This window comes from Zonotrichia albicollis, chromosome 16 (assembly GCF_047830755.1).
Source record: "Zonotrichia albicollis isolate bZonAlb1 chromosome 16, bZonAlb1.hap1, whole genome shotgun sequence".
Classification (NCBI taxonomy): Eukaryota; Metazoa; Chordata; class Aves; order Passeriformes; family Passerellidae; genus Zonotrichia; species Zonotrichia albicollis.
The window spans coordinates 3,039,374-3,063,945 of record NC_133834.1 but is presented as its reverse complement, the minus strand read 5'-3'; the positions used below and the strand labels follow the sequence as shown (position 1 = coordinate 3,063,945).

General features: G+C 54.5%; 1 protein-coding gene across 1 annotated transcript in view; it reads right to left on the bottom strand.

Moving 5' to 3' along the window:
* Positions 1-939: 939 nt before the first annotated feature.
* The window catches only part of LOC102069637 (ATP-sensitive inward rectifier potassium channel 12), a 34,887-nt gene continuing 11,254 nt past the window's right edge, over positions 940-24,572 (bottom strand). The window contains exon 2 of the mRNA XM_014267328.3: positions 940-6,749. Within this exon, the coding sequence (XP_014122803.1) occupies positions 5,302-6,591 (1,290 nt within the window). The 5' untranslated portion in view covers positions 6,592-6,749 and the 3' untranslated portion in view covers positions 940-5,301. The remainder of the gene's footprint in view (positions 6,750-24,572) is intronic.

Genomic DNA, 24,572 nt, shown 5'->3' with positions numbered 1-24,572 from the left:
TTTGCTAAATTAAATGGGCTTTGCTCTTAAATCTTGCTTAGCCCCAGCCCCCTCTGTGATGATTAGAGTGAGTGGCTGGCAGGGATTTTTATTTTTAAATGAGTAAAAAACTTCCTTATGGCGAAAGGGATGGAGCTGATGGGACCCAGCAGACCATCACTGGTGGGTGGAAATGATCAACCTGAACTGGATTCAGCCCCTGCCCAGCCTGAGGAATGACGATGGATAATTTCCCCAGGTTATCTCAGCACACGAGCCCCGTTCCCTGCAGCAGCCAGGTGTGAAAGCCAGGAGGAAAATCCAGGCTGGCAAATCCAGGGGCTGTGTGTCCAGCAGGCCATTAACCTCTCTGTAAATAGCATCTCACACTGTCTCCGCTCTCCTCCAGCCGTGACCATTAAAGCCATTCAAACTGTCACTTGGACACGGTGCGATGTCCCCTGAGGCCCCCACAGGAGGCAGTGCCATAGGAAACACATCCTCCAGGGCCCAAGGGGACCAAGGTCGCTCTGGGAAGATTTGTTGGGTCGGTTTTGGATGATTTGGCTCGTTCTGCCTGACACATTTTCCCATCTCCGGGCTCCCTGCATGGCTGCACTCTGTTCCTGTGGGCAGAGCCACTGGAGTGAGTGGTACCCAGGGATGGGCTCTGCAGAGCCCCCCCTGATTCTGAGCATTCCTGCAGCAGGGAGGAAAATTATCCTCCCAAGAAAAATTCAAATGTGTGTTTTCTGCTCTTGCCTAAAGGCAGCAGGATGGATATTTGCTAAAAGGCTCTTAAAAATAATCTCTCTTTGTCGTGCTGGCCCCAGTCTTGCTCAAAGTTTGCTCCACATATCCTGTGTGTGTGACAACTGACAGACTTGGAAACACGTTGGAAGTTGGCTACAGGCAGACACTTCACTATGATCTTTAAAATATACAGCATGACGCGAGATATTTTAAATAGATCAAAATACATTTATTACATATTTATATTATTTTCTCTAGTCTATTTATATCTTTTGGAGACTCTTATATATAATATATATAATATATTTAAAATAACATAAAATTGGCCAGTTTTGTCGTCTGAAATACATTTTACAAATATATATATACATTGTCACATATATCTCAAATATATGTGCAATGAGACAGAGAAACACCGGAGGTGGAAAAGGTACAGATCCTTCATTGCATCCCTCAGCTTCTCTACCACCACTGCCCCAGCGAACAGACTCAGCATTTCACCCCTGGGAAACCAGTGCTCCCAGTTGCCAACCTGCCCTGTGAACTGGTGCCAGGTCTCTGTCCCCAAACCCAAGAGGGGCCAAGCCTGGGGGAGCACTGGGTGTGTTTGGGGGGAGATGGAGGGGACAAGGTGCCCTGGGATGGGCAGCGGGACAGATGTGCACAGCTGGCGGGTGAAGGGATGGGTGGCATCGGGCTGGGCGCTGTCCCACGTCCCGTCCCTGCTCCTGTGCCACCCCCCCCGTGGCAGCATTCCTGAATTGGGGGGTGGGAGAGCAGGATGTGGACACAGCCACAGCTGCCACACGCTCGCTTCTGTGTGCAATAAATGAGAGGGGACACACACACACACAGAGGGGACTCTTTTGGTTGTCAGCACGAGAGGAAAGGGAAGAGCGGGAGGGTTTAAAAATAAACGTATTTGTTCTGCCTTATTAAAGATAGAAAAGGTGGCTCTGAAATCATCTCCTACAAAAGGTTTGAAGGTCAAGCAGGCACCGAATCGTGAAAGGTTGAGCGCTAAGTGATTGTCCCAGCCCTAAAAGACAAAGTGCACTAAATTTGGTGATGAGAAGCTCAGGCTCGTCCCGATGGCCCCAACCCTCCCCGGCCTGGTGAGGAGCCCCCAGGGCACAGGATGCTCTCCCCAGAGGTGGATTTGGGGTGTGGGGATGCTGCTGCTTGCTGCCCTCACTGGGGATTGCTCAGGTGAGGCCAAACCGGAGCAGGTGCAGCCCCGACCCCCGGCTTGGGGAGCCCCAGCCCCAGGCAATGCCTGCGGGATGCTGGCCAAGGGATCAGCGGCTCCCTCCTTCCCAAGGATCAGGTGTAACACCGGAGCGGGCTCCGGGGATGGAGCTGGCTGCAGGAAATGGCCGGCGGCTCTTTATGGTGGGGGGCACATTTCACCTTGCTCCTCTCCAAGCCCCTTCCCACAGGGATTCCCCTCCACAAAAACCCACACACCCAAAGCATCCCTGTGCCTTCCCAGCCCCCTAAGGAAACACAAGGGCTGAACTTGGGCTTTTCCCACCTTTTTTTGTTTAGTTTTTAAATTTTACCCCTTTCTTTGACAATTGATGGGATTTAAGCTATGGCTGGGCAGCCTTCCCAATGCTCCCTGGTGGTAGGAGAAAAGACCAGTAGCTCTGAGCTCTCACAGGTAGGCAAAAATAATATTTATACATTTTATATGTACCGGCATGGTCCATGGGCAGGACAAGGACTATACAGTAGATATAGGACATCTCACCAGAGCTAGACCCTCACTAGGGCTTGGGGCAGGGGTTGTGTGAACAGGGGCCAGGGAAGGTCCAAAATCCCCTCACTGTGCCAGCCACAGGCTCTCCCTGTCCCAGTTCACATCCTCCTCCTACACAGCAGTTTAAAAATACATCTGTATATATTATTCTATTCTCCCAGGTAACACTGTACAATCATAGAAGTTTGTTTAAAAGCAATAATTTACTTAAAGACATCTCTATTTCTCTTTCGTTTTTATACAAATATTTACTGTGATATATATATATATATTTATAAAGAAGTTAACCCTCTGAGAACTCTACAGCAGCAAGATGTGCACCTTTTATATTTTTTTTAATAATTATTATTTATTCAAAAGAACCTAAAACCACTTAAAAGCATTTGTTTTAAAAAAATAAATAAGTAGTGCTCACACAAAATCTCTCTGCCCCCCACCCCCATCCATCCTTCCCACCCCCCAGATGCTGTGGTGCAAAAAGCAGGGGGTAAAAGCATCCCCCCAGGAGCAAAGGGATTGGAGATGGGACGGCATCCACCTTCGCTGCCTCAGAAACATAAATGTCATGGCTGGAGCTCAATGGCACGTCCCTATGGGTCCCCACTTGTGGGGACAACACATTTGGGGCGCTCAGTGCTGGAAGAGCTGCCTCCCAGCGCTGCCCCTGGAGAAGGTTTTCTCCCAGTGGTTTTCAGAGGAAGCCAAAACCAGAGCAGCAGTGTGGGGTGATGGTGACAGACACTGGTGGGCAGAAGCTCTGCAGGGTGTGTCCTGGTCCCCACCACGATGCTTGGTGGCACAGGGACACTCAGGGCAGCCTTTCCCCAGAGCCCTTGGCAAGGAAAAGATGGGGATGGGGACACAGGACAAACCCTGTTTCTGCCACACCACAGCAAGTCCTGACCCCAAGACTTGGCTTCCCTGGCGTGGGCTGTGGGGGGAAAAGCACCGGGAGCCCATCCCAGCCAAAATGCTGTGGAGGACCCCACTGCTGAGCCCCCTCCCCAAGGGCTCCATGCCCAGGGTCAGATGAGGGATGCCCATGAGGGTACAAAGCCTTTCCCATGGCCACAGGGAGCAGGGAGCCAGAGTTTGGCTCCCAGAGCACCAACGAGCTCAGGTGAAGGGACCCACAACCTGCACCTGCCTGACCCCTTCCCTCTGTGGGAGCAGGGCAGGGGCAGGGGGAAGCACCCTTCCCATGCATGGGGTGCTCTGCCTTGTGCCAGAGCCAACGCTGAAGCAGTTGTCACCAATGCCAGCCTGAAAGGCGGTGGATGATGGGATGAGGGTGCTGCAGAGCAAGAGGGGGGATGCAGGATGGGGGCTGTGGAGAAGGGCTGGGACACGGGATGAGTTCGCATCTCTAAGGCACAATCCACCTTGAGGCTGGGACACAGGGATGGGCTGAAGCGCAAGGTGGGGTGATTTTCTCGACTGGCATCAGTAGTTTTGGGGAGAACATCTGCCTCTGAAGCAGCACTCTCTGGTGAGTTGGGAATTCATAAGGCCCAGCCTGGCATGGACACAGCTCCAGGACTAGAAGTGCAGCCCAACAAGATGACTTTCCCATTGATTTCCATGTTTGAAAATATTCTTCAAGGAAGAAAAATACCAAATTGGTCAGAAAAGTGGGGAAATACCCAAACTTGAGAGCTCTCCACTCTCATTTTTGTGCTTTTCACTGTTATGTCCCTGTTATGGTGAACCTTATGAATTCCCCATCAGAGATGTTGGGGGAAACCCAACACTTCAGCAGCTGAAGTTCCAGACCCCATTTCCACCCCAGAATCCAACATTTCTAGAAATTGGCTAATTACCATGTTTACAATGCTTTTTTCTCTCACAGCCCTGCTTATCCTTATTACCTCCTTTGTCAATAATTCCACTACTTTCTTTCACTGTCACAGACCTACAGTCACTTACATCTGCATATGAAGTCATGCCAGTGGTAAAAAAACACCCCAAAATTGGATGCAATCTTAACTTTTAGCTCTTGCATTTACCCAACAAGTCACCCCCTCAAAGGACCCCAGTGACTTCTTCACTCCCTTGTTCATTTTTAAAAAATACTGAATGACTTCTTTCAGATTTAATATTATTATTATTGTTATAATTATAATAATAATAATTATTATTATTATTTTGGTAAACAGTCTCCCAAATGGTGCGGTGAAAATATTAAAAACCCTCTCACCTCCCTCCCCCGTTTTTTCCCAAATTAAAAAGAAGTACATTAATGTTGCATGTTATTTCAAGTGTTGTTCTTGTGCAACTGAACTAGACCGCCTGCCGAAGGAGCAATTGTTTTGTTGTCGCTGCTCAGTTAAAAAATAAAAGGAAAAGAAAAGAAAGAGAGAAAGAGAGAGAGTAAGATTTGTTTCCTGATATTTCCTCTTTTTGGATCTCGCAGTGCTCGGCTCCAGGAAAACGCTGACGTTTTCCCCACGGGGAGAGCAAAGCCCCACGGGGCCGAGCGGGGCGAGCACCTGCCCACGCCCCACGGACCCTCCTCTCCTCATCCTTCCTTCTGTCCATCCATCCCTCTGTCCATCCATCCATCCATCCCCCAGAGCCGTGGGCCCTGCCGCGGGCGCTGGGCGCGGGGGACGCGCCGTGGCCTGCCACCGTCCCCTCTGCAGACCGCTCAGTGGTTATTGCGATGAAACTGAAAACTATGAACGATACTAATTTCTCAAGCATTCCTATGGCACTTGCATTGTTCTGCATAATTTGAGCGGGTTGTAGGGGAAGAGATTAGAGGAGGAAAAAAATACCCTTGGAAAAGTCAACAGAAGGACCAAGAGTCATATTTCTGACTCCCTCCTGTACGACCGCTGATCCAACGCTATTGTGGCTTGAAGCCTGTCAAACTCGTGCCTGTTGTCTGGGCTGAGGTCCTCCAGACCCCGACTGTCGTCGTCTTCCTCTTCCTCATCGCGGCTCATGAAGGCCAGCTCGTTCTCGTAGCAGAAGGAGTTGGTGCTGGGCAGCAGGAATTTGTTCTCCACCAAGTCCTTGGCGCTGCAGCGGGGTGTGGACGGGACCTCGTAGGTTTTGTGGAAGTGGGAATAGTCTACTTTGTACTGGTTTTTCTCCTCGAACAAGACGGGCTCGAAGCGGTGGCCCCACAGTATCTCACTGGCCAGGTAGGAGCTCCGAGCTTGCGTCGTCATGGCTGTGGCTTCCACCATGCCCTCCAGGATGACGACGATCTCAAAGTCATCTGTCTCCAAGTCCTGGCGGCTGATCCCGAACAAGGGGCTGTCCTCGTTGATCTCGTGGAGAATGGTGATGGGAGACACCAAGAAAATACGGTCCAAGCCTTTATCAAAGCCCACGTCAATGTCTATTTGGTCGAGTGGGATGTACTCCCCTTCCTCTGTGATCCTGGGCTTAATTAGCTGAGCTCGTACGTGGGCTTCTACTATGTGGCTTTTCCGTAGGTTCCCAACTCTCCACATCAGGCAGAGTTTTCCATCTCTCATCGCCACTACTGCGTTATGGCTGAAAAGTAATGTCTGGGCCCGTTTTTTGGGCCTGGCCATTTTTGCCATTATTGCACCAATCATGAAAGAGTCGATTATGCAGCCCACGATGGACTGAACCACCACCATGAAGACGGCGAGCGGACACTCCTCGGTCACGCAGCGGAAGCCGTACCCAATCGTCGTTTGGGTCTCGATGGAGAACAGAAAAGCAGCCACAAAGCCATTGACCTGCAGAACGCAAGGCTTGAAAGTATCATCTCCACCTGGGTTTTCTAGGTCTCCATGAATGAGTGCAATTAGCCAGAAAATCAGCCCAAACAATAACCAGGACACCAGAAATGCCAGGGAAAAGAGCAAGAGCATATACCTCCAGCGGATGTCAACGCACGTGGTGAACATGTCTGCAATGTACCTCTGTGGCTTGTCATCCATGTTGGTGAACTCCACGTTGCACTGACCATTCTTCTTTACAAACCTGTTCCTGCATTTCCTCCTGGTGTGGATTTTCCCATTGCCAAAGCCGTTGATACCTGGCATGGTGGTCAACCTCAGCCCGTCTTCCTCGGAGGACACGATGCTGTAAGGGTTGACTCTGCCCGTTGTCATCCCTGAGCCAAGCCCACAGTGAAGGTGAAGGGTCTTGCGACTCCCAGTGTCCCCCTGACCCACCCCTGCCCACCCCCCAAATTCTGCTGCGGTGGAAGAGAAGTCCCAAACTTCCACGTCTTGGCTGCCACGTCACCACGTGGATCCTGTGAGAGGCTCTGCAATGAGAAAACAGAGACAGGGCCGTTACCACTCATGGCACAGGGACCCGAGGGGCTGCTTGGCCAATGGTTCTGATGAGTGACAACCTCCTGCACTGCTCTAATTCTCCCTTCCTTGGCTGGGCTGCTCTCAAAAAACACACTGAGGAAAGGAGAAGGTGTTAGAGTTTCTTCTTTCAGGATACGAAGTGAGTGAACAAATCCTACTGCATTTGTGGGACACTCAACATCTCCAGCAGAGGAAAAACCTGGAGAGTTTCTCCACTTCACTTTTCCCACGAGCTCTGCCACCAGAGAGGAAAGCAGAGAGGCCCAGCTGTTCTCCGTGGGACACAGATACCAATAAAGGTACTCCTGGAAGCAGCTCCATCAGTTCACATTGCCCGTGCCAGATGGATCGGTGCCCAGCCCAGCGCCGACCTCAGAGCACCAGCTCTGCTGGGCTCGAGGGAAAGCACAGGGAGATGTGGATTTAACCTCTGTCCCCCTGCCCGGGGATGGGAGAGGACACAGCCAACGTGCATCTGGTTGAAGAAGGTACTTGCTCAGGGCAGATGTCCTGAGGAGCAACTTTCCCAACGTATCCATTGGGACATGGAGCCATCCACGGTCACAGATGGGTTGAGCTGGCCAAGTCTCATGAAGGAACAGCTGCCACTGGGGAATGGGGAGCTGTTTTGGTCCCTTCTGGAAGGCTCAGCTGCAGGGTCAAGGACCTACACTCAGCTTTGCTTGGGAGAGAGATGACAAGGACATGGGAGAGGTGGCCCAAGCCTGGTGGAGATGAGCACGTGGTGGAGAAACCCACTCTGCCAGGCTGCTGCATCCCCCAGCCCCTTGTGGGGCTGCATCAGGGAGTGGACAGGACTGTGGAGAAGCCATGTGGCACACCCCAAGCACCTCAAAGAGATGACACCACAGGAACTCTTCACACACGACCCCCTGGCACAGATCACCCTGTTATTTAGCGCCATGGGATGTGCCACTGAGGATGGAACCACTTTTCTGGTAGTGAGACCTGCGCAGAGCACCAGCATGGGGTGGGAGTGGGTGCAGAGCCCCCTGTGAGAGCTGAGAGCCCCCTGTGAGAGCCCAGCTGTGCCTGGAGCACAGAGAGGCCTCTGGGCTGGACAGGCTGTGCCGGATCCGCCGGCCCGATCGATGCGCTCGATTCCTGCAATCAGCTCCAGTGCCCGGGGACACGCTGGGACAAACACACCCTTTCCATTACACAGTGTCCAGGGCCAGCCAGAGCCAGGGAGCATTGCCAGGCACAGCCTGCCTGGGGCTGCATCATTGCAATGATACCCTGCACTGCCTTTTACTGAAATGCTCCCCAAACCCAGCCTGAGAATCAAGAAACCCTCCAGAAGCACTGTACCAAAAGCAGGAGCACTAAAGCCTGGCCAAACCTCCCAGCTGCTGGACGCAGACCCATGTGTGCCACCACCTCATACCAAACAACACATTTTGTCCTGTTGCAATCCAAGTACAACAATTTTTATCAACTAAAGTTGAGTTTTTGAGAGCCACAGTGGTTTGTTGGCATCTCAGCAGACCAAGGGATTGCTCACATGCTGAATGAGAGCCTCTCCCTCCTTGGAGCCACAGGGGAGAAAAAAATAGGCACAAACAGTTAATATTAATAGTAAATATTTACAATCTTAGAGTCCCTGGAATTGAAACAGGACCTAAGTGGCCTTGCAGAGCTGATCTGTCAGGCCAGCTGCCCAGCACCAACCTGGTCTCCCTCCCCGAGTCTTTCTCCTGTCCATCCTGGCTGCATCCATTAATGTTTCTCCTCTTTTTTTAAAAATGAGATCTGAGCATTTTGGGCCACAAAAAGCTGCTCCTCTATCACTCCTCCGGCTCACCCCAGGACAATACACTGAACGCTTTTGCCACAAGAGGAATTTAGAGTTGGGTTTTTTTAATTAATTCTAGATGCATTTGAGAAGTGAACAAAATGCAATGAGCCCCCAGTGACCTGTGAGAGGATTAGCTGGGGTCTGGATTAACTGTGCTGGCAGGGGAGCTGTGCCCGGGTGACTGCAGAGGCAGCAGAGCTGCCCTCACCTGTGGTGGGGCTTCAAGGGACCCTCAGGCTCCATCCCTGCTCCCCTTTATCCTTCCTTCCTTCCTTCCTTCCTTCCTTCCTTCCTTCCTTCCTTCCTTCCTTCCTTCCTTCCTTCCTTCCTTCCTTCCTTCCTTCCTTCCTTCCTTCCTTCCTTCCTTCCTTCCTTCCTTCCTTCCTTCCTTCCTTCCTTCCTTCCTTCCTTCCTTCCTTCCTTCCTTCCTTCCTTCCTTCCTTCCTTCCTTCCTTCCTTCCTTCCTTCCTTCCCTTTTCCCCTTTTCCCCTTTTCCCCTTTTCCCCTTTTCCCCTTTTCCCCTTTTCCCCTTTTCCCCTTTTCCCCTTTTCCCCTTTTCCCCTTTTCCCCTTTTCCCCTTTTCCCCTTTTCCCCTTTTCCCCTTTTCCCCTTTTCCCCTTTTCCCTTCCCATGCCACACACAGTTTCAGGGACCCCTCTGCCACGGGGTGATGCCAGGACAGACCCCAGGAGCTGACTCTGGTTTGGGTACAGGGACATCCTTGTGGCACAGCCCCTTTCCCACCCCACATTCCCGAGCCCTTCCCGGAGCTCCTGGTGGGACAGACCCCCCCTGTCCCGGGCCGGCAGCGGCAGCCTGGGCAGACAAATAAAGCAGCTAAATAAAGGCAGCAAAGTGGATGTGCCGGAGCAGGCGGCCGCCTGCGGCTCGTCCTTTATTTAGCACAGTTTTGTTTGGAAATACACTTTCTCGACTTCGCTGAAAGCTGAGTTTCTGGTTTGGTTTAATTTTGAAGGCTGGAGCCCCACGCTGCAGCTGCGGGAGGCTCGGGCTGGGAGGGGGCTCATGCAAACACACGAAAGCCGCGGCTGGACGGGCTCTGACAGGGGAACAGCCGGGACAGCATCCCCGTGGTCACTCTGCATCTCCCCGGCTCCGGAGTGCATCCTCTGCACCAGCCTGGCATCCCACAGCCAGAACTGCCCCAGGGGCTGCCAGAGGTGATCCTGGGGTACATCCCCCTTCCTTCTGCTTCCCAGGAGTCCCACAAACCTGCCTAGCACAATTTCCCCGCACAGGAACAACATGAAAACTTCCCTGACAGTCCCGTTAATCCCAGCCCGGCTCCAGCTCCGGCAAACCCCGCTGGGTGCAGGGCAGGAGCGGGACCGGGACCATCCCCGCTGTCGGTGCCACGCGTCCCGGGCTGAGCAAACAGCGTTAACGTGTATGAAGCAAACCAGGCTCATAATTCGAGTTTCGGGAACTCGTGGCCCCGGCTCCCCGCGGCTCGGGAGGCAGGACAGCCCCAGCTAATGAGCTGACAAGGGAGGAACAGCTCCTGCCACGAAGCTGCAGCAGCGCGGCTCCCACCGCGGAGCGGATCCCCGCCGAGAGTCTCCAGCAATCTGCCAACTGCACGCTTAATTTTATTTATTTTACTTTTTGTCTTAAAAGGGGATGTTAAATGTTACAACAATATTCGGGACGGCCAGCGCGCTGGGAAAAGGCGCTGGGTGCCGGGGAAGTCATTAGTTAGAGCCGGCTGGATGTGTCAATGCCATTTATCATCACACCTTTCCTGTGGAGGGGACGCGTTCCGGCTGGCACCCGCCTCTCGCACCCTCCCAGCGTGGATTTTCCCTCCCATGGGAATGTGGCACAGCTCAGGTGGGGCTCGGAGGAGTTTGGGGTGATGAGTTTGCAGGAACCCCGTTGGAGGGGCAGGGAGGGGATGGCTGAGCGGGTCACACTGGGCGCTGCTGCCTGCCCCGAGCCGAGATAACGCTGCCCTGCTCCGGGAGATAACGCCGCTATCTCCCGCGGCGATGCCCTTCATGGCCCAGCGGCAGCACAGCAATGTCAGCGGCGAGGAGGACAGCAATGCCACCCAGCTCTGTGTGCGGCCGAGAAAGCACAAATATCCCCTGCTCACCCCGTCCCCACAAAGCCACCCCTCACTGAGGGCACCCCCAAACCGAGGGGAGGCAGCTCAGGGGTTGCTCAGCCATGCCAGGGTAGCAGCAATGCCTGAATAACTCCCTCCTACAATGCCCTGTCTCTGAGCACTGCCAAAAAATGAGGGGTCAGCACAAGGCAGGCCAGGTCAGGACATATAAAGAATAAATGAGGATAAATGGCTCCCTGTTTCCCCTCCACTGACGGGGAGGACAGGAAAGAGGTTCCCACCACAGTGCATCCCTAATGAGAAAGAACTGCTCCATTTTGGCAAGGACACAGGAGGAAAACAGCCACGGGCACACACCCCTGCCCAGAACACCCATGTACTCCCTATTTCCAGCAAGCATTGAGAAATCACTGTCTGCAACACACAGAGAAGGGAAACTGAGGCACGTGGGACAAGGAAGGCCCCTGGGACAAGGAAGGCCCTCCCCAGGGTGCCTGGAGAGATGCTGGCTCATCCCTGTCCCCCTGAGCCACGTGTGGATGCCACGGGTACGGGAGCAGGAAAAGGGCCACGTGCAGCCTTCGTCACCACCGGGGCCAGGTGGCCTCTGTGGGGTGATGGGCAGGTGCTTAAGCACCCTAAAACTCCTGCTGGATGTGCCCTGGATCAGAGAGATCCTGGGAAAGAGCCTTTCAGAGGCTGCACTGAGCATTCATTTGGCCCCAAAATCAGTGGAGCACTCCAGTCCAGTTGTGTCTGTTCCAGGTCAGCACCCATTCCTGTTTCAGCACCCATTCCTGTTCCAGCACCCATCCCTGCTCCAGCACCCATCCCTGTTTCAGCACCCATTCCTGTTCCAGCACCCATCCCTGCTCCAGCTCAGCACCCATCCCTGCTCCAGCACCCACTCCTGTGCTGACAGGGCCCCGGGGCTCTACATCCACCCCTGCTGCTGTCCCCCTGCCTGACTGCAGGACAATACCAGGGCAATCTGGGATCAATGCCACAACACCCACAGTCACCCCAACCCACAGCCAGCCCTGCTGTCCCCCCAGTCCTGAAATCCCATTTTGTTCTCCTGGAAATCTCAGGCTGTTTTTCCATCCCCTCACATCCACACACCCGGACAGGGGGCAAGGATGAGGGTAAGGGGGTCACAGGCCTTGGCAGGGGCTGCCAAAGGATGCCCCAAAACCCAGCCAGCCTGCCCTGCCCACATGAGACCCACCCAAACCTCTGGGGTACCCCCCTACCCCTGCCCACACCCCCTGCAGGCCCCCACAGCCCCCCAGGCTCAGAGGGTGGTGTAAATATCCCAGGAATTCAGGCTGGGAAGGGGCAGAGCCCAGCTCCTCCCCAGGCAGGGATCCCGGGGGTGTCAGCCCTTACCTGGTGTGTGCCCGGGGGGACCCCAGCGCTCCCCGGCCATGGCTGCAGGGCACAGGGTGCCCCGGGCCCTGCTGCAGCCCGGGCAGGAGACAGAGAGTTTTAATTGAATTTCTAGATTATCCTGGGGGAGAAATTGTAATCTCCTTAAATCCAACCTCTGGTCGAGTCCCGTAACCTACTGTCCTGCGCCTGGGAAGGGATTTAGCGAGGGGGAGGGGAGGTTTCCCAGCCTGCTGATGCTCCAGACCCTGCACCCAGCAAGATCTGACCCACAGGACGTCAGAGTTCTGCTCCCAGCAGCCCCCGGGCCCTGCAAATTAAAGTTCTGCAGCAGCAATGCCCTGTGCCCGTGTCCTGCCATGGTGACGGTGTCCCAGGAGCCTCAGGAGCTGCTGGGGTTGGGACTCTGGTGATGGAGATGGCTGAGGCTGGGTCAGTGGGGTCTTTGGAGGGTGAAGAGGAGCCCCTCCCTGGGTGGGACTCATGGCAGGGGGATATCCAGGGCTTAGAACTGAAATACTACCCAGCCCAGCCGTGCCCAAGGTTCCAGAGAGTTGTACAAGTCCCCAAGCAAGTCCTGTTCCCTGCCAGGCTGTGGTGGTGGCCTCCCTCCCAAAAAAAACATCCCTGGGTCGTGTGGGCCAAGGGATGTGCTTGGATGGGTTGGTGACCTTGGGGTGTCTCCATCACATGGCCCTGGTCCCTCCTGCATGCTCCCAAATCCAGACATGTGCTGGGCTCCAGCTCCAGCCCCAGAGCTCCCAGGAATGGAGGTTGAGAAATGGAGATGATGACAGGGCTGGAATTGGTCATTCATGCTCCTGCCTGCCACAGCTGGGGCCTCTGCAGGGACATGGATTTCCACTGGGAATGGCAGGTTCCCATCCAGCACATGCCAAGAGGCTCAGGGGAGAGGCAACAGCCCTGCCCCAGCCCTGGCCTGACCAAAGGGGAGCATCCAGCTGCTAAAAACCACCGTGGGAAGAAAGGGGAAAGCCAGGCAGAAAGGGCAAATGTCTCCAAGTGGATTTTGTCACCAACCAGACAGAAAGGAGCTGAGGGCGCAGTGCTGAGGGCTTCCTACCCTGAAGGTAACACCAGTGGTTGGAACCATCCCTGGGATATCACAGGCACAGATTATTTCAAGAGCCCTCTCACACCTCAGTGTCAGAGGCCGGAGATGACAGATCTGGATCCATTCTTCCTCATCCAGCAGGACTAACCCTGTACCTCCTGCTTGCCTGGTTCCAGTGGAAGCCTCGTTCCCAAATCCCATTATTCCCAAGTGTGAGAGTCTGTCCAAAATATCCTTCATTTGCCTCACGATTGTCACAGAGAGAGACCACCAAAAAATTAAAAACTGAAACAGGTTTCAGTTGTTCTCACCCAACACAACCCCCCCATTCCAGGGAAATCATGGGTACCCAAGAAATGTTTATCCTGAAGGCACAAACACAGGTTGGGAGCCATGGAGCTGCCAGCCAGAGCCAGGGGCTGTGGGGACAGCAATGGCATCTCCCACAGTGACATTCCAGCTGGGAATATGCTCGAAAAGGAGCAGGATGACATTCCAGCTGGGAATATGCTCGAAAAGGAGCAGGATGACATTCCAGCTGGGAATATGCAAGGGAAGGAGAGGGATGACCACGAGAACCAGCTCAGGACACACACATCCCTTCGGGCCAGGAGAGGTGGGATATCACAGAATCACAGAATTTCCAGGTTGGAAGAGACCTTTAAGATCATCGAGTCCAGCCCATGTTCCAACACCTCAACTAGATCACGGCACCAAGTGCCACATCCAGTCTTTTTTTAAACACATCGAGGGATGGTGACTCCCTGGATAGATGATTCCAGTATTTGACCACTCTTTCTGTGAAAAACTTCCTCCTTAATATAAGCAAGGCTGAGCCATCAACTGCTCATCAGCACCCTCCACCCTTTTTCTGACCTTAAACCCATTATGGTTCCTGCTCCATCAAAACATTAACTGCTCAACTTGGCCAGAAATCCAGCCCGTGTCCCACCATCCCAAGCACTTTTCCTGGCTCCACGGCAGTGCCAGGGTAAAGCTGTCATTTCTGAAGTGCTGCGTCTCCAGGCTGGGTTAAGGTGTCAGCAGAGCCCTAAAGGTGACTGGCAACCCCAGGAGGAAGGCCAGGGGAGGAAGGACACGCCAGGCTCGGGGAGAGCCGCCCTCCCGGCCCTACTTACCCCGCGGTGGCAGCGAGAGCCGCGGATGCTGAGCCGAGGCAGCGGCGGGGGCTCTGCCGATGGATGGATGTCCTGCCTGCTTGATGCCCAGCTCGGGTTACAGCCTCGCTTCTTCCCTACATGTACAGGACACGGCACCTCGGCCGCGGCCCCGGGGAGCCACGGCCAGCCAGGGGGATGTGCATCTTCAATGGCATTTCCAAGGGGCAGGGAGGGGAATCGCCGTGCCACAGTGGTGGGCAGCCCACGATGCCTTAGCGGTGCCAGGGGCGGTGGAAGAGAAGCAGCTTGGAGGGGATTTCAGAGGTTTTTGGGAGGTGAAGGACCAGCCAGAAGGATGAGACACATTCCAAGCTGGTGGAGCAGACAGTGGTGTCAGGCAGGCGGTGTTCCAAGGCGAGACCACTTTGTTCTTGCTGTTTAATGATGGCTGTGACACAAACCCCATCTTCTCAGGAGAGGATGAAAAATCACCCTCCTTTTCTGCTGGGGATGTCCAGCTCCCCTGGCATCTTCAAGACAAAAAAGGCCCTTGCACTGTTTTTGCAGCTATTAGCTTTCCTCCAGCTCATGGCTCTGCCTGCAGCAGTTCATGAGTTTCAGTGTCTTCAAAATCCTGTAAGGGCTCCCTTAAAGCTCTCATTCCTCAGTGGGAGGAAATCATCTTCCCAGGGGGTAACAGGTTTCTGTCCCAATCTTTCTGTCTTTTCAACGCTCCTTTGCTGTCACCAGAGAGCTGGACAACCCCAAACTTCAGTCATGACCCCAAACCCAAGTAGCTGAAGGGCAGCAAAGGCGGATCAGGGTATTTTGGGGACCGTCTTTATCTGCTGCATGAAGATTTAGCACAGGCGTTGCGTAACGCTGGGGGGGTCACTGCTCCTGGCCCCTCTCGCCGTCAGAGATCAGAGACTCAATTAATCCTCCCTCATTCCCTGCCCACGGGGACCAGCCATGGGTGCCCTCTCAGCCTGGCCCTGGCAGCAAGAAGTCAAATCTCTGCCCGACGTCAGCATCCGCTGATGTTGGTAGCCCAGAGCCTGGGGGTGATGTGCTGTGCTATGGGACACTCCACTGCCACATCCCAGGGCGCCCATTGCCACCACCCAGGGCTCACATTGTCCCTCCCAGGCCACACACCTTGCTTGGAAAGCCCTGTTCAAATTGAGGCGGCCATGAAGGAACCAGACAGACAGCCCTAAAATGATTCATTATTTCTGGGCCCCAGCCTCAGGTTCTGTTGTTAAGGGGCTCAGCAGACACAGAGCCTGTGGCAGAGATCTGGGCATTTAAGGCATTTAAAAGGTCATTTCTAAAACCAAGGCTTGGTGCACATCTGCCCGTGTTCCCCCTCTTCTCCTTTGCACAGAGCAGGTCACTGGTGGGTGGCTTGCTCAGGCACACATTGCAGATCACAACAGCAATGAAGGGATCCCTATTTTTTTTGGCCAGCCCTAAAATAACAACCCCCACGTGTGTCCTTGTGCAACCCTACAGTGAACAAGGCGAGTGCACAGCCCGGCGTTGGCGAGCCCGGGCCCTGCTGTGTGCACACATGGGCTGACAAGGAGAGAGGCCCCAGCAGGCAAACCCAAAATGCTGCCACAGGAAGATTTGGGGAGGTAACAGTGGTGTCACGCTGCTGCCACCCACAACAGCCTGCAGAACCCCTGGGGTCCTGATCCTGCCCACCAGCATCCCCTGAGCAGTGCAAACAGACATCACACAGCATCCTGGCATGGCTGGGTGGCCGTGATGGCAATGGGAGGGCACAGAGCAAAAGGACCCCGTGGCTGGGGCAAGGGCCAAGTCTGGTGGCACTGGGGAGGATGACAAGTCTGGTGGCATTGGAACAGGGTGACATGGCCCTGGTGAAGAGCCTCACGGAGAGTTACACAACGCCGCCCTGGGCTGTGTGTGCCGTGCGCGCTGCTATCGACACGGCCCCGGCCGCCCTCCGACATCCCCAGGGCACAGAGCCCTGCAAGTGGCACAGATGGGAGTGCACGTGAGCAGGGGACCTGCTGAGCCCCCCCTCAAAGCCTGGGGCTCCTGCAGTGGGCAGCAGCCACGCACCAGCATCCCACTGTCCCCTGGCTGGGCTGTGCAGTGGCAGGGGGGCAGGAGGGCTGTGGGGAGCAGGGGGAACAGGGCAGGCACCCACCCCAGCTGGGAAAACACCTTGGATAAGGCACTGCATGACCCCCAGCCAGGGACTTCCAGGACATCAAAGACCAGCAAGAAGGATACAACAAATTGAAACCTGGGGGATGTGATATCAGATTAGGGCAAGGACCTTGGTTCTTTGGTCTTGCCACTTAAGGAGGTCTATAACCCAAAACCACCCTCAAGCCTATTTCAGGAGAGGAAGAAAAATCCCCCTCTTTTTCTGTTGGAGGAGAAAAACCCTCTCTGCTCCCATAGGCAGCAAGGAGCCCTCCCCTCAGCCCAGCAGCGGGAGAAGCAGGGATGCTTTTGCCCATAGAGGTGGGGAAACTGAGGCACCGTGGCTGGGGAGGCCTGAGCGTGGGGACTGGCAGCAGCCCTTGTCATCACCTTCCCCCCTGGCTGGCCTGGCCCCAGGTCAAGATATTTATAAAGCCGATAAGGGAACAGAAAGAATTTTCCAAATGCCAAAGTTACGTAACCTCTCCTCGCCCTCCATGGACATCGCCTTCAGTTATAGCCTTGGTTTGGGGGGGAGCCCTCCGTGGTGGGGCTGGTGGGGGCCCCACTGCATGGTCACCCCAAAGGGTCTCACCCTCCTCTCCCTCACCACAGAGAGTCCCCAGGGCCAGGCACCAGCCCTTGCCACCGTGTCACCCTGTGGAGCCCCATCCCTGAGTGACCCTGATGGTTTTGAGGTCAGTCTCCCCATCCTGTGTAGGAACCCCAGGTTTTTGTCTGGGTTCTGGGTGGCTGAGCCCCCTAGGGTGTGCACACCCCTGCAGCCCCCCCCAGAACGGGCTGGATGTCATGGCAGATGACAACCTGAGCAAGCTGGCATTGCCATGGTGACAATCAGTGGCTGCTGCTGGGAGGACCCGTGTGGAGGTGCTGCACCAGCACCTGCCCCCCAAAGTGCTGACTGCAGGCACTCCCTGCCCTCCACCAGCCCCATTTCCACCCCTTTTTACCCCATTACACATCACAGGCAACTTCCAAACCCTTCTCCATCGCCTCACAGCTGCCTCCAACTCCACCAGCTGTGCCTCAGTTTCCCCAGCCCTGCATTGCTACCCCAGGGGAGGACAGACAAATATCCCTTCCCTGGGATATTTTCCTGTCGCCCAACTTCGGCCAAGGCTGCGGAGTTGGAGGGATGCTGAGCGAAGGCTCCGTCGCTGTGGCAACCCGCGGCGGCCGTCTCCAGGCGACCGCCCAGGGATGCTGCAGAGATGCTCTGGAGGCAGAGCGAGAGGGACCAGGGCGGTGGGGGATGTATCCATAGGGATGCCACCCCCCTACTCCCCTTCCCCACCCAAACGTGGGTCTTTGTCACAGGGTGTTGAAACACCCTGAAAACAGGCACTGCTTTGACTCAGGCAGCTGGCTGAGCACTGACGAGCTCATGGCAGCACAGGCTGGCTGGTGGGAACACCAGCAGGATGCTCCCGGGTGGGAGCAGGGCCACTCTGCTTCCAGAGACACCTGCAGAGCTGTGGAAGCCATTGCTGGAAATAAGCCCGTTAGCTTCTTAACCCTCATTAAGCAGCTTAGGGGGGACACACGCCCTCCTACGCAAACCCGGAGGAGGAGGAGGCCTTTGCCAGGGCGAAGGGGTGGCGGCATCTCGGGGGGTGCTATGGGGGTGGCATGGGGGGCACGGCCCCGCCCCGCCCCTTGGCGAGCTGTGCTCCTGCTCCCAGCCCCGCTGCTGGGCAGGGATGGTGAGGATGGGATGGCAGCGCTGAGCAGCGGGCAGGGATGGTGAGGATGATGAGGATGGGATGGCAGCGCTGAGCAGCGGGCAGGGATGGTGAGGATGATGAGGATGGGATGGCAGCGCTGAGCAGCGGGCAAGGATGGTGAGGATGGTGAGGATGGGGATGGCAGCGCTGAGCAGCGGGCAGGGATGGTGATGGTGGTGATGATGGGTGTCACACCCGTGTGACGAGTGTGGGAGGTCTCAGCCGCAGCCCCGCCGGCAGTGACAGGGACGGCCCGGCCAGCGCCCGGCACCGCGGCTGCGGGACGGAGCGGGACGCTTCTAATCACTCCACTTGGAAACCGTCCCGTTTCTACATTTGTTAAATTAAAGGATGTCAGCGTCTGATGCCAAGCCCAGGCTCCCTCGGAAATTTAAACTAATGACAGTGAGGAAAATGAGCTGGAACCAGAGCACAGGCTCTCCCACGTTATCCAGCCGCACCAGCCATCTCTGTGCCGGGGTTTACATGGCAGCTCGCAGACAGCAAAGATCTCAACTTTCTGCCCCAAAATCCAACCTTGCCCACTCTCCTCGGCCAGAAGGTGCAGGGGTGACACCTGGGCAAGCCAGGCTGTTGTGCTGGGGGCCCCAGAGACCCCCATCCTGCTGCAGCCTCTCAAAGGGCAAACATCTCCCTCCTTGCAGGGTACCGCTGCCCGGGGCGGTGGGGTTTATGGCAGGGCAGCTCAGCCAGTGCGATGTGCGGATCTCTCCAGCTCTGACGGTTCCTACAGCGGCTCCATCCTGCCTGGCCCTGTGCCAGCAGGCAGCGGGGTCCTGGCAGAGCGCGGGGGCCCCTCGCTGCCCCGCTTCCCCACGGAAATACCTGGGCTCAGGCGAGGGCTTCGCTCCCGGCGCTCTCCAGGCTCCGCTGCTGTGGTGGTTTTGTGCTGCAGCTGAGTAAAACCACAGAGTGGTGGTTGTATGGGTTGTTTTTTTTTTTTTTTTTCCTTTTATAATTTTCTCGGCGAGATAAAATTAAACAAACAAGCCCTTCTGGGAGCAGCGCGAGGAAGGGAGCCTGCTTCCCTACAGATGTGCGTGTCCTCAGCTATTACAAGCACCGAATTAAGCTTTCCCTGTGGCTGGGACATTTGCACAATCCCACTCGTTCGCCTCCTGCGGTTTCACTGGTAGGAGACTGGCTCACTCTGCAGCCTCCCTCCCCATGAGGTCATTACCCAAACACCTATTTTTCACAAAAACATTGAGAATGTTGGGTTTTTTTCCTGACCTCACCATCTTGCCATCAAATTAGAGTGGTTCGGAGTGCAAGGCTGGGAGAGCTCAGCGAAGCAGAACATGCTGAGGAGAAACAGAATGGAATAGGATAGGATAGGATAGGATAGGATAGGATAGGATAGGATAGGATAGGATAGGATAGAATAGAATAGAATAGAATAGAATAGAATAGAATAGAATAGAATAGAATAGAATAGAATAGAATAGAATAGAGATGCAGCCAGACATTCCCCAGGGCATGGGGCTGCAGAGGAGGGGGAATGCTGTTGGTCAGGAGGGGAGTGGGGTCTCCCAGCTGCACTCCCAGCTCCATCTGCATCTCCCAAACCCAAAAAGGAACAATGATGGCATAAGGCTTGCAAACACACCTAAACTTCCCAGCTTCATCTGCCTCAGGAGCCAGCCCAGAAGCGTTGCCATAGCTTTGAGGACCACCGGTGGGTTTTGCAGCACAATCTGGACCAGGGATCTATGCAAATCCCCAAGGCAGGAGAAGCCTTTATGGAGGCATATGACAACCGAAAAAGAATAGCGCTCAGTGCTCTACTCCCACACGCCACCCCCCAACTTCACCATCATTTAAATCAGTCTTAAGTTGGAAGAATTCAAATCAACACTGTCGTCACAGAGCCAAGCAGAGAGGTGACACAACTTGGATGCTGCCAGGGAAATTGCCCCCCTGAGACTCCAAACTCATCAGCCCATCACTTTTTTTTTTTTTGAAACCCCATCGAGGAAAACAAATGAACTGGCAACTTGCTGCCCCCAGCCCTCCATTGCCTCTTGCCTGGGCTGCTGGAGAGGTTTCCAACCAGCCTTCCCCTGGGATCAACAGGAGGGGAACGGTGGGAGAAAAAACTATCCAAGACATGCTGTTGAGGCTAGAGAGCTGCAGTTGGAAAAGAAATCAAAGCTTCTAAAGAGAGAGATGCCAGGGAGATATGTTGTTCCCAAGAGAAACAGGACATTCCTCTCCCAGGGGGGGAAAATGAGGAGGAAGGCTCGTGCCACCTCTTTCAGCTCCCTGGCATAGGTGCTCAGCAGTCTGGGCACAGCTTGTCCCTGCTGTGCCACACTGCAGACACAGATGGCATCACAGATAGTGATTTTTTTTTCATGTGTTTTGTTGGGGTTTTTCACCCCAAAAGCACATTTTCCATTTGGGGGAAAGGTTGCTGACAGACCCAAGGGGAATGTGGAGCCACTCTTTGGGTTCCTGGAGACCTCCCTGCCTTTTTGCAGCACACACAATCATTAGGGTTGGAAAAGGTGTCTAAGATCACCCAGTTAACCCATCACTGCCATGGCCACCATAACCCACGTCCCCAAGTGTCTCATCTGCACCTTTAACCATGAGCCCAGACCTGCTGCTGTCTCAGGGCATCAGCAGAATCCTCAGGGCTCTTATGGGAGTCACAAAGAGAAGAAGCCATGGGGAAAAATTCATATTTTGCTATTGCCATAAACACCAAAATCAGATCCTGGCTTAGTCCATAGGGGGTAGGATCATCAGGTTATATTTTCCTTACAAAACATGTTTGAGTTACACAAGCAACGGGATCAGGCTGGAAGCAAGCGGGTGAGATCATCTCAGCGCTGTCCTGGTTGATCCCCTGAAACCACCCAGTCTGGCTGGTTCAGCACAATTCCTGCAGCAAACTGTTCCTGCAGGAAGTTTTATACCTGTGCCCTTGGGCTAAGCCCTGACAGCATCTTTCACTGGGAACAAGGTGCCTGCCTCCTCAAGGCACCACCTGGGGATGTCAGAGGGAGAGGACGGTGGGAGCAGAGCTGGCCTGGCTATAAATAATCCCATGGAAAGGAAACGGGAGAAAAAGCAGCAAAAAGCAGAAACCAATAAATCCAGGGAGATGTGTTCAGCTACACGCACTCAGTGTGAACAGCTCCTTGTGCTCTATGGGATCCCATGGAATCAAGCACGAGAGAAAATGGGATCCATTGCAGCTCTACAAAGCAGGATCCATCGCCTTTCCATGAGAAACACATGGAAACCAACCCAGAGCCCGGTGTGCAGGATGCAGCACATGGCTTGTGGCAAGACCTCATCCACTCTGCTCCATTAGGAAAGATGAAGTTGAGAAAGGGGAGAGTTAAATAAAGGAGAGTTAAATTACAGAGAGTTAAATCAAGATGCTTGTTGGGCCACGTTAACACAGAGCTGGCCTGGCTCCTGGTGCCACCAGCACTGAACACCCAGCAATCCCATCCCCAGCAAGCTGGGAAATAGCCTGTGTTTAAGGCAATCATTATTTGCAATCTGTGATCCCAGAGAAAAGGGCAGAAAAAGCAACTTCTCATTTTCACCAATAAAAGAGAAAATGCAGGAGCTCAGCAAGCAGTGGCCAGCAGGTCACAACCAGCAGTGCTGGAGTGATTCATCCTAAACGAGGCAGATTCAGTCAAACTAGCCTAGAATAAGGCAGGGAAAGAGCCCAGGGTTTTCCCTGCTGGTACCTGCCAGTTATTCACCCATGGGAGCAGCAGGGCCAGATAAGAGAGACAGAGGAACATCATCCCCACCACTGCTGTCCCCTCCAGCTCCAGGACAATCAATGAAAAGCTTCAATCCCAGCTCCCACTTTCATACTGCACAAAACCCCATTAAAGAAAGATTTTTTTTCCCTCTTTTCCCAGCCTGTCTTCCCAGAGCACATCAATTCCCAAAGGTGCTGGAGGACCAAGGGCTCAGGCACTGTTCCACAGCATCCACTAGGCTGGTCCTCCCCACAAAAACATCTGAGCAGCTTCAGTTTGGCTTGTGTGTAACTTATTATTAAAGCTGAGCAAATAATTCAGGGCAAGAGCTCCAGGAGCAATGTTTTTCCTTTTCATTTTCCACTCTGGAGCTGTCTGCAGCTTTCCCAGAGCTCGGGGATGATTTAAAGACCTGTCTCCGGACGGGAGCGTCTCGCTGCGAAGTCGGCTCCGAGTGTTTGATGGCCCAGGTTTCACGTGCGTGTTTGAGGACATGCTGGACACATAAGGATGGATGAGCCTTTTCTGGTACCCTAATTAGATGAGCAGCATTTGCAAGTGGGTTCTGGGGATTTTTTTTTTCTGTGTTGGAGACCTGCAAACACTTCAGCGCAGAGTTAACAACAGCCTGTTCGTTAGGCATGGCTCGGCTGTGCTTGGTGGTGCCTCATTTTTCCAGTCAGTGGTGCCATCCTGGACATGAGATTTCCTTGGAGCATCCCATTCCCAGCTCCTCTTTACACCCCAAACCACTAAGGATGTGGGAAAGGAGGATGGGACCATGGGCAGAGCCAGGCTGTGATGGCTGTGACCTTCCAGCACTGCAGCCATCCCAGGAATTTGCCTCCTCATTAGTGGAAAGGTTATGGAGAAGGGATCGGCTCTGTGCAAACTCCCCGTGGTGCTCATGTGACACAGGCTGGCAAAGGCAGCTTGCCCCTTTGCTCAGGCAAGTGCCAGCCGAAAGAAAAGCAGGGAAAAAAAGCAGAGCCACATTCCCAGGCTGCAGAACCCAACTCAGAGGTCCCCATACTTGGAGCAGAGCCTGTTTCCCCCACACCGTCTGCCTGTCCCTGGGAAGCCCATCTGTCCTCAAGGCCACATGAAATGCTGACTCCAAGTGCCTCCACCCTTTTCCTGGAGGAAAGGGCTGCTGTCAGCTGCTGCTGTGACCCCAGACTCTCACCAGAGAAGATGAAGGGGCTGAGAAAGGAACACCCCTCCTGAAGCTGCGGTGGGAGAGATGACATCAAGGACAGCCCTGTCTCCTTTAGGGGCTTGGCCCTGGAGAAAGATTTTGGCTCCCAGGATTGGGCCAGGCAGCCTCTGTCACTGAGTTTGTTGCTTTGAGGATGGAGCAAACAAATGCCATCGATCTCCCACTGTAAAACCCCTGAGAGCAGCTCATGTGCTAGGCAGAAGGAGCCATTTAATGCCCCCCCCAGCACCTGAACATTTTGGGGCCATCCCAGGTGACCAGGCCTGGGGCTCCATTAGTCCTGGTTGGAAACTCCTCTCCGGCCGAACAGCTTTCTCCTCCCATTGCGTAATTGCACTTTGTTGAGCAGACCCAGCCTCTGGCAATACATTTTCTCCAGCCTTGCTGCTTTCCTGTAACATTTCCCTTATTCCTTTCACTCTCTCTGGACAGTTGTTGAAACACGTGGAGAGGGAGAGGAGAGAAAAACCCAATGCTTGTCCTGCACATAAAGCAAAACCCCAGATGGGAAAAGGGGTAAAAGAGCAGGGAATGGTGTCAGATGCCTCTTCCCAATTCATCCCCTCCCAGTTTGCCTGTGGGGGTTTGACAAAAGTGCTTTTTGGCTGACAAAATGATTACGGGGTGCAGAGGCAGTAAGGTGCACATGGGCTTCTTCCCTGCATTTCAAACAGGGCGAGGACATGGCTGCACTTCTGGAGGGGTCACAGTGATGAGGGGGAGGAAGGGGGAATTTGGGAAAGGGAGGAAGGAGGGGACGAGGGATACCTTCTGCTTGGGAAAAAACCAAGGATGGAGCAGGTGGGAACGTGTGTGATGAAGCCAAAGGCAGGTGAGGCTGAAGATCCATGATGGGATGAGGTTGGGTTTGGGAGGATGCTGGTGGCGGTGGGGAATGGAGAAGCTGCAAAGTGGGGAAAGGAGAAGCTGCAGCCGCTGGTCCCCGAGCAGGAACAGACCCTGAGGCCTTGTTCCGAGCTGGGGCAGCGGCAGCGGCGGCAGAGGGAGCGGGGTCCAGCTCCGGATGGGAACTCGGGGTGCGCGGGGCAGAGCGCGGTGCCCGCGGCGCACTCGGACCCGCCGCGCCTGCCGGCGGTGGGTGCTGGGCAGCGGGGAGGAGGAGAGGAGGATTTCAGCTCCCAACTCAGTCTGTTGGAGAACTTGGCCTGCTCCCCGTCAGGCTGAAAATAGCACACATGTAAGGACGTGCACGCAGTGCTGGCTGTGTCCTCGCCGAGCGCTTCCTTCCTGCCGCGCTCCACGCAGCGCCCGCGCCCCGGACCCCGCAGCCCCCGAGACCCCCATGGGGCACAGAGCCAGGCAAAGATGCTCCTCAGAGCATCCTCATGCCACACATCTCAGTGTGCAGTGC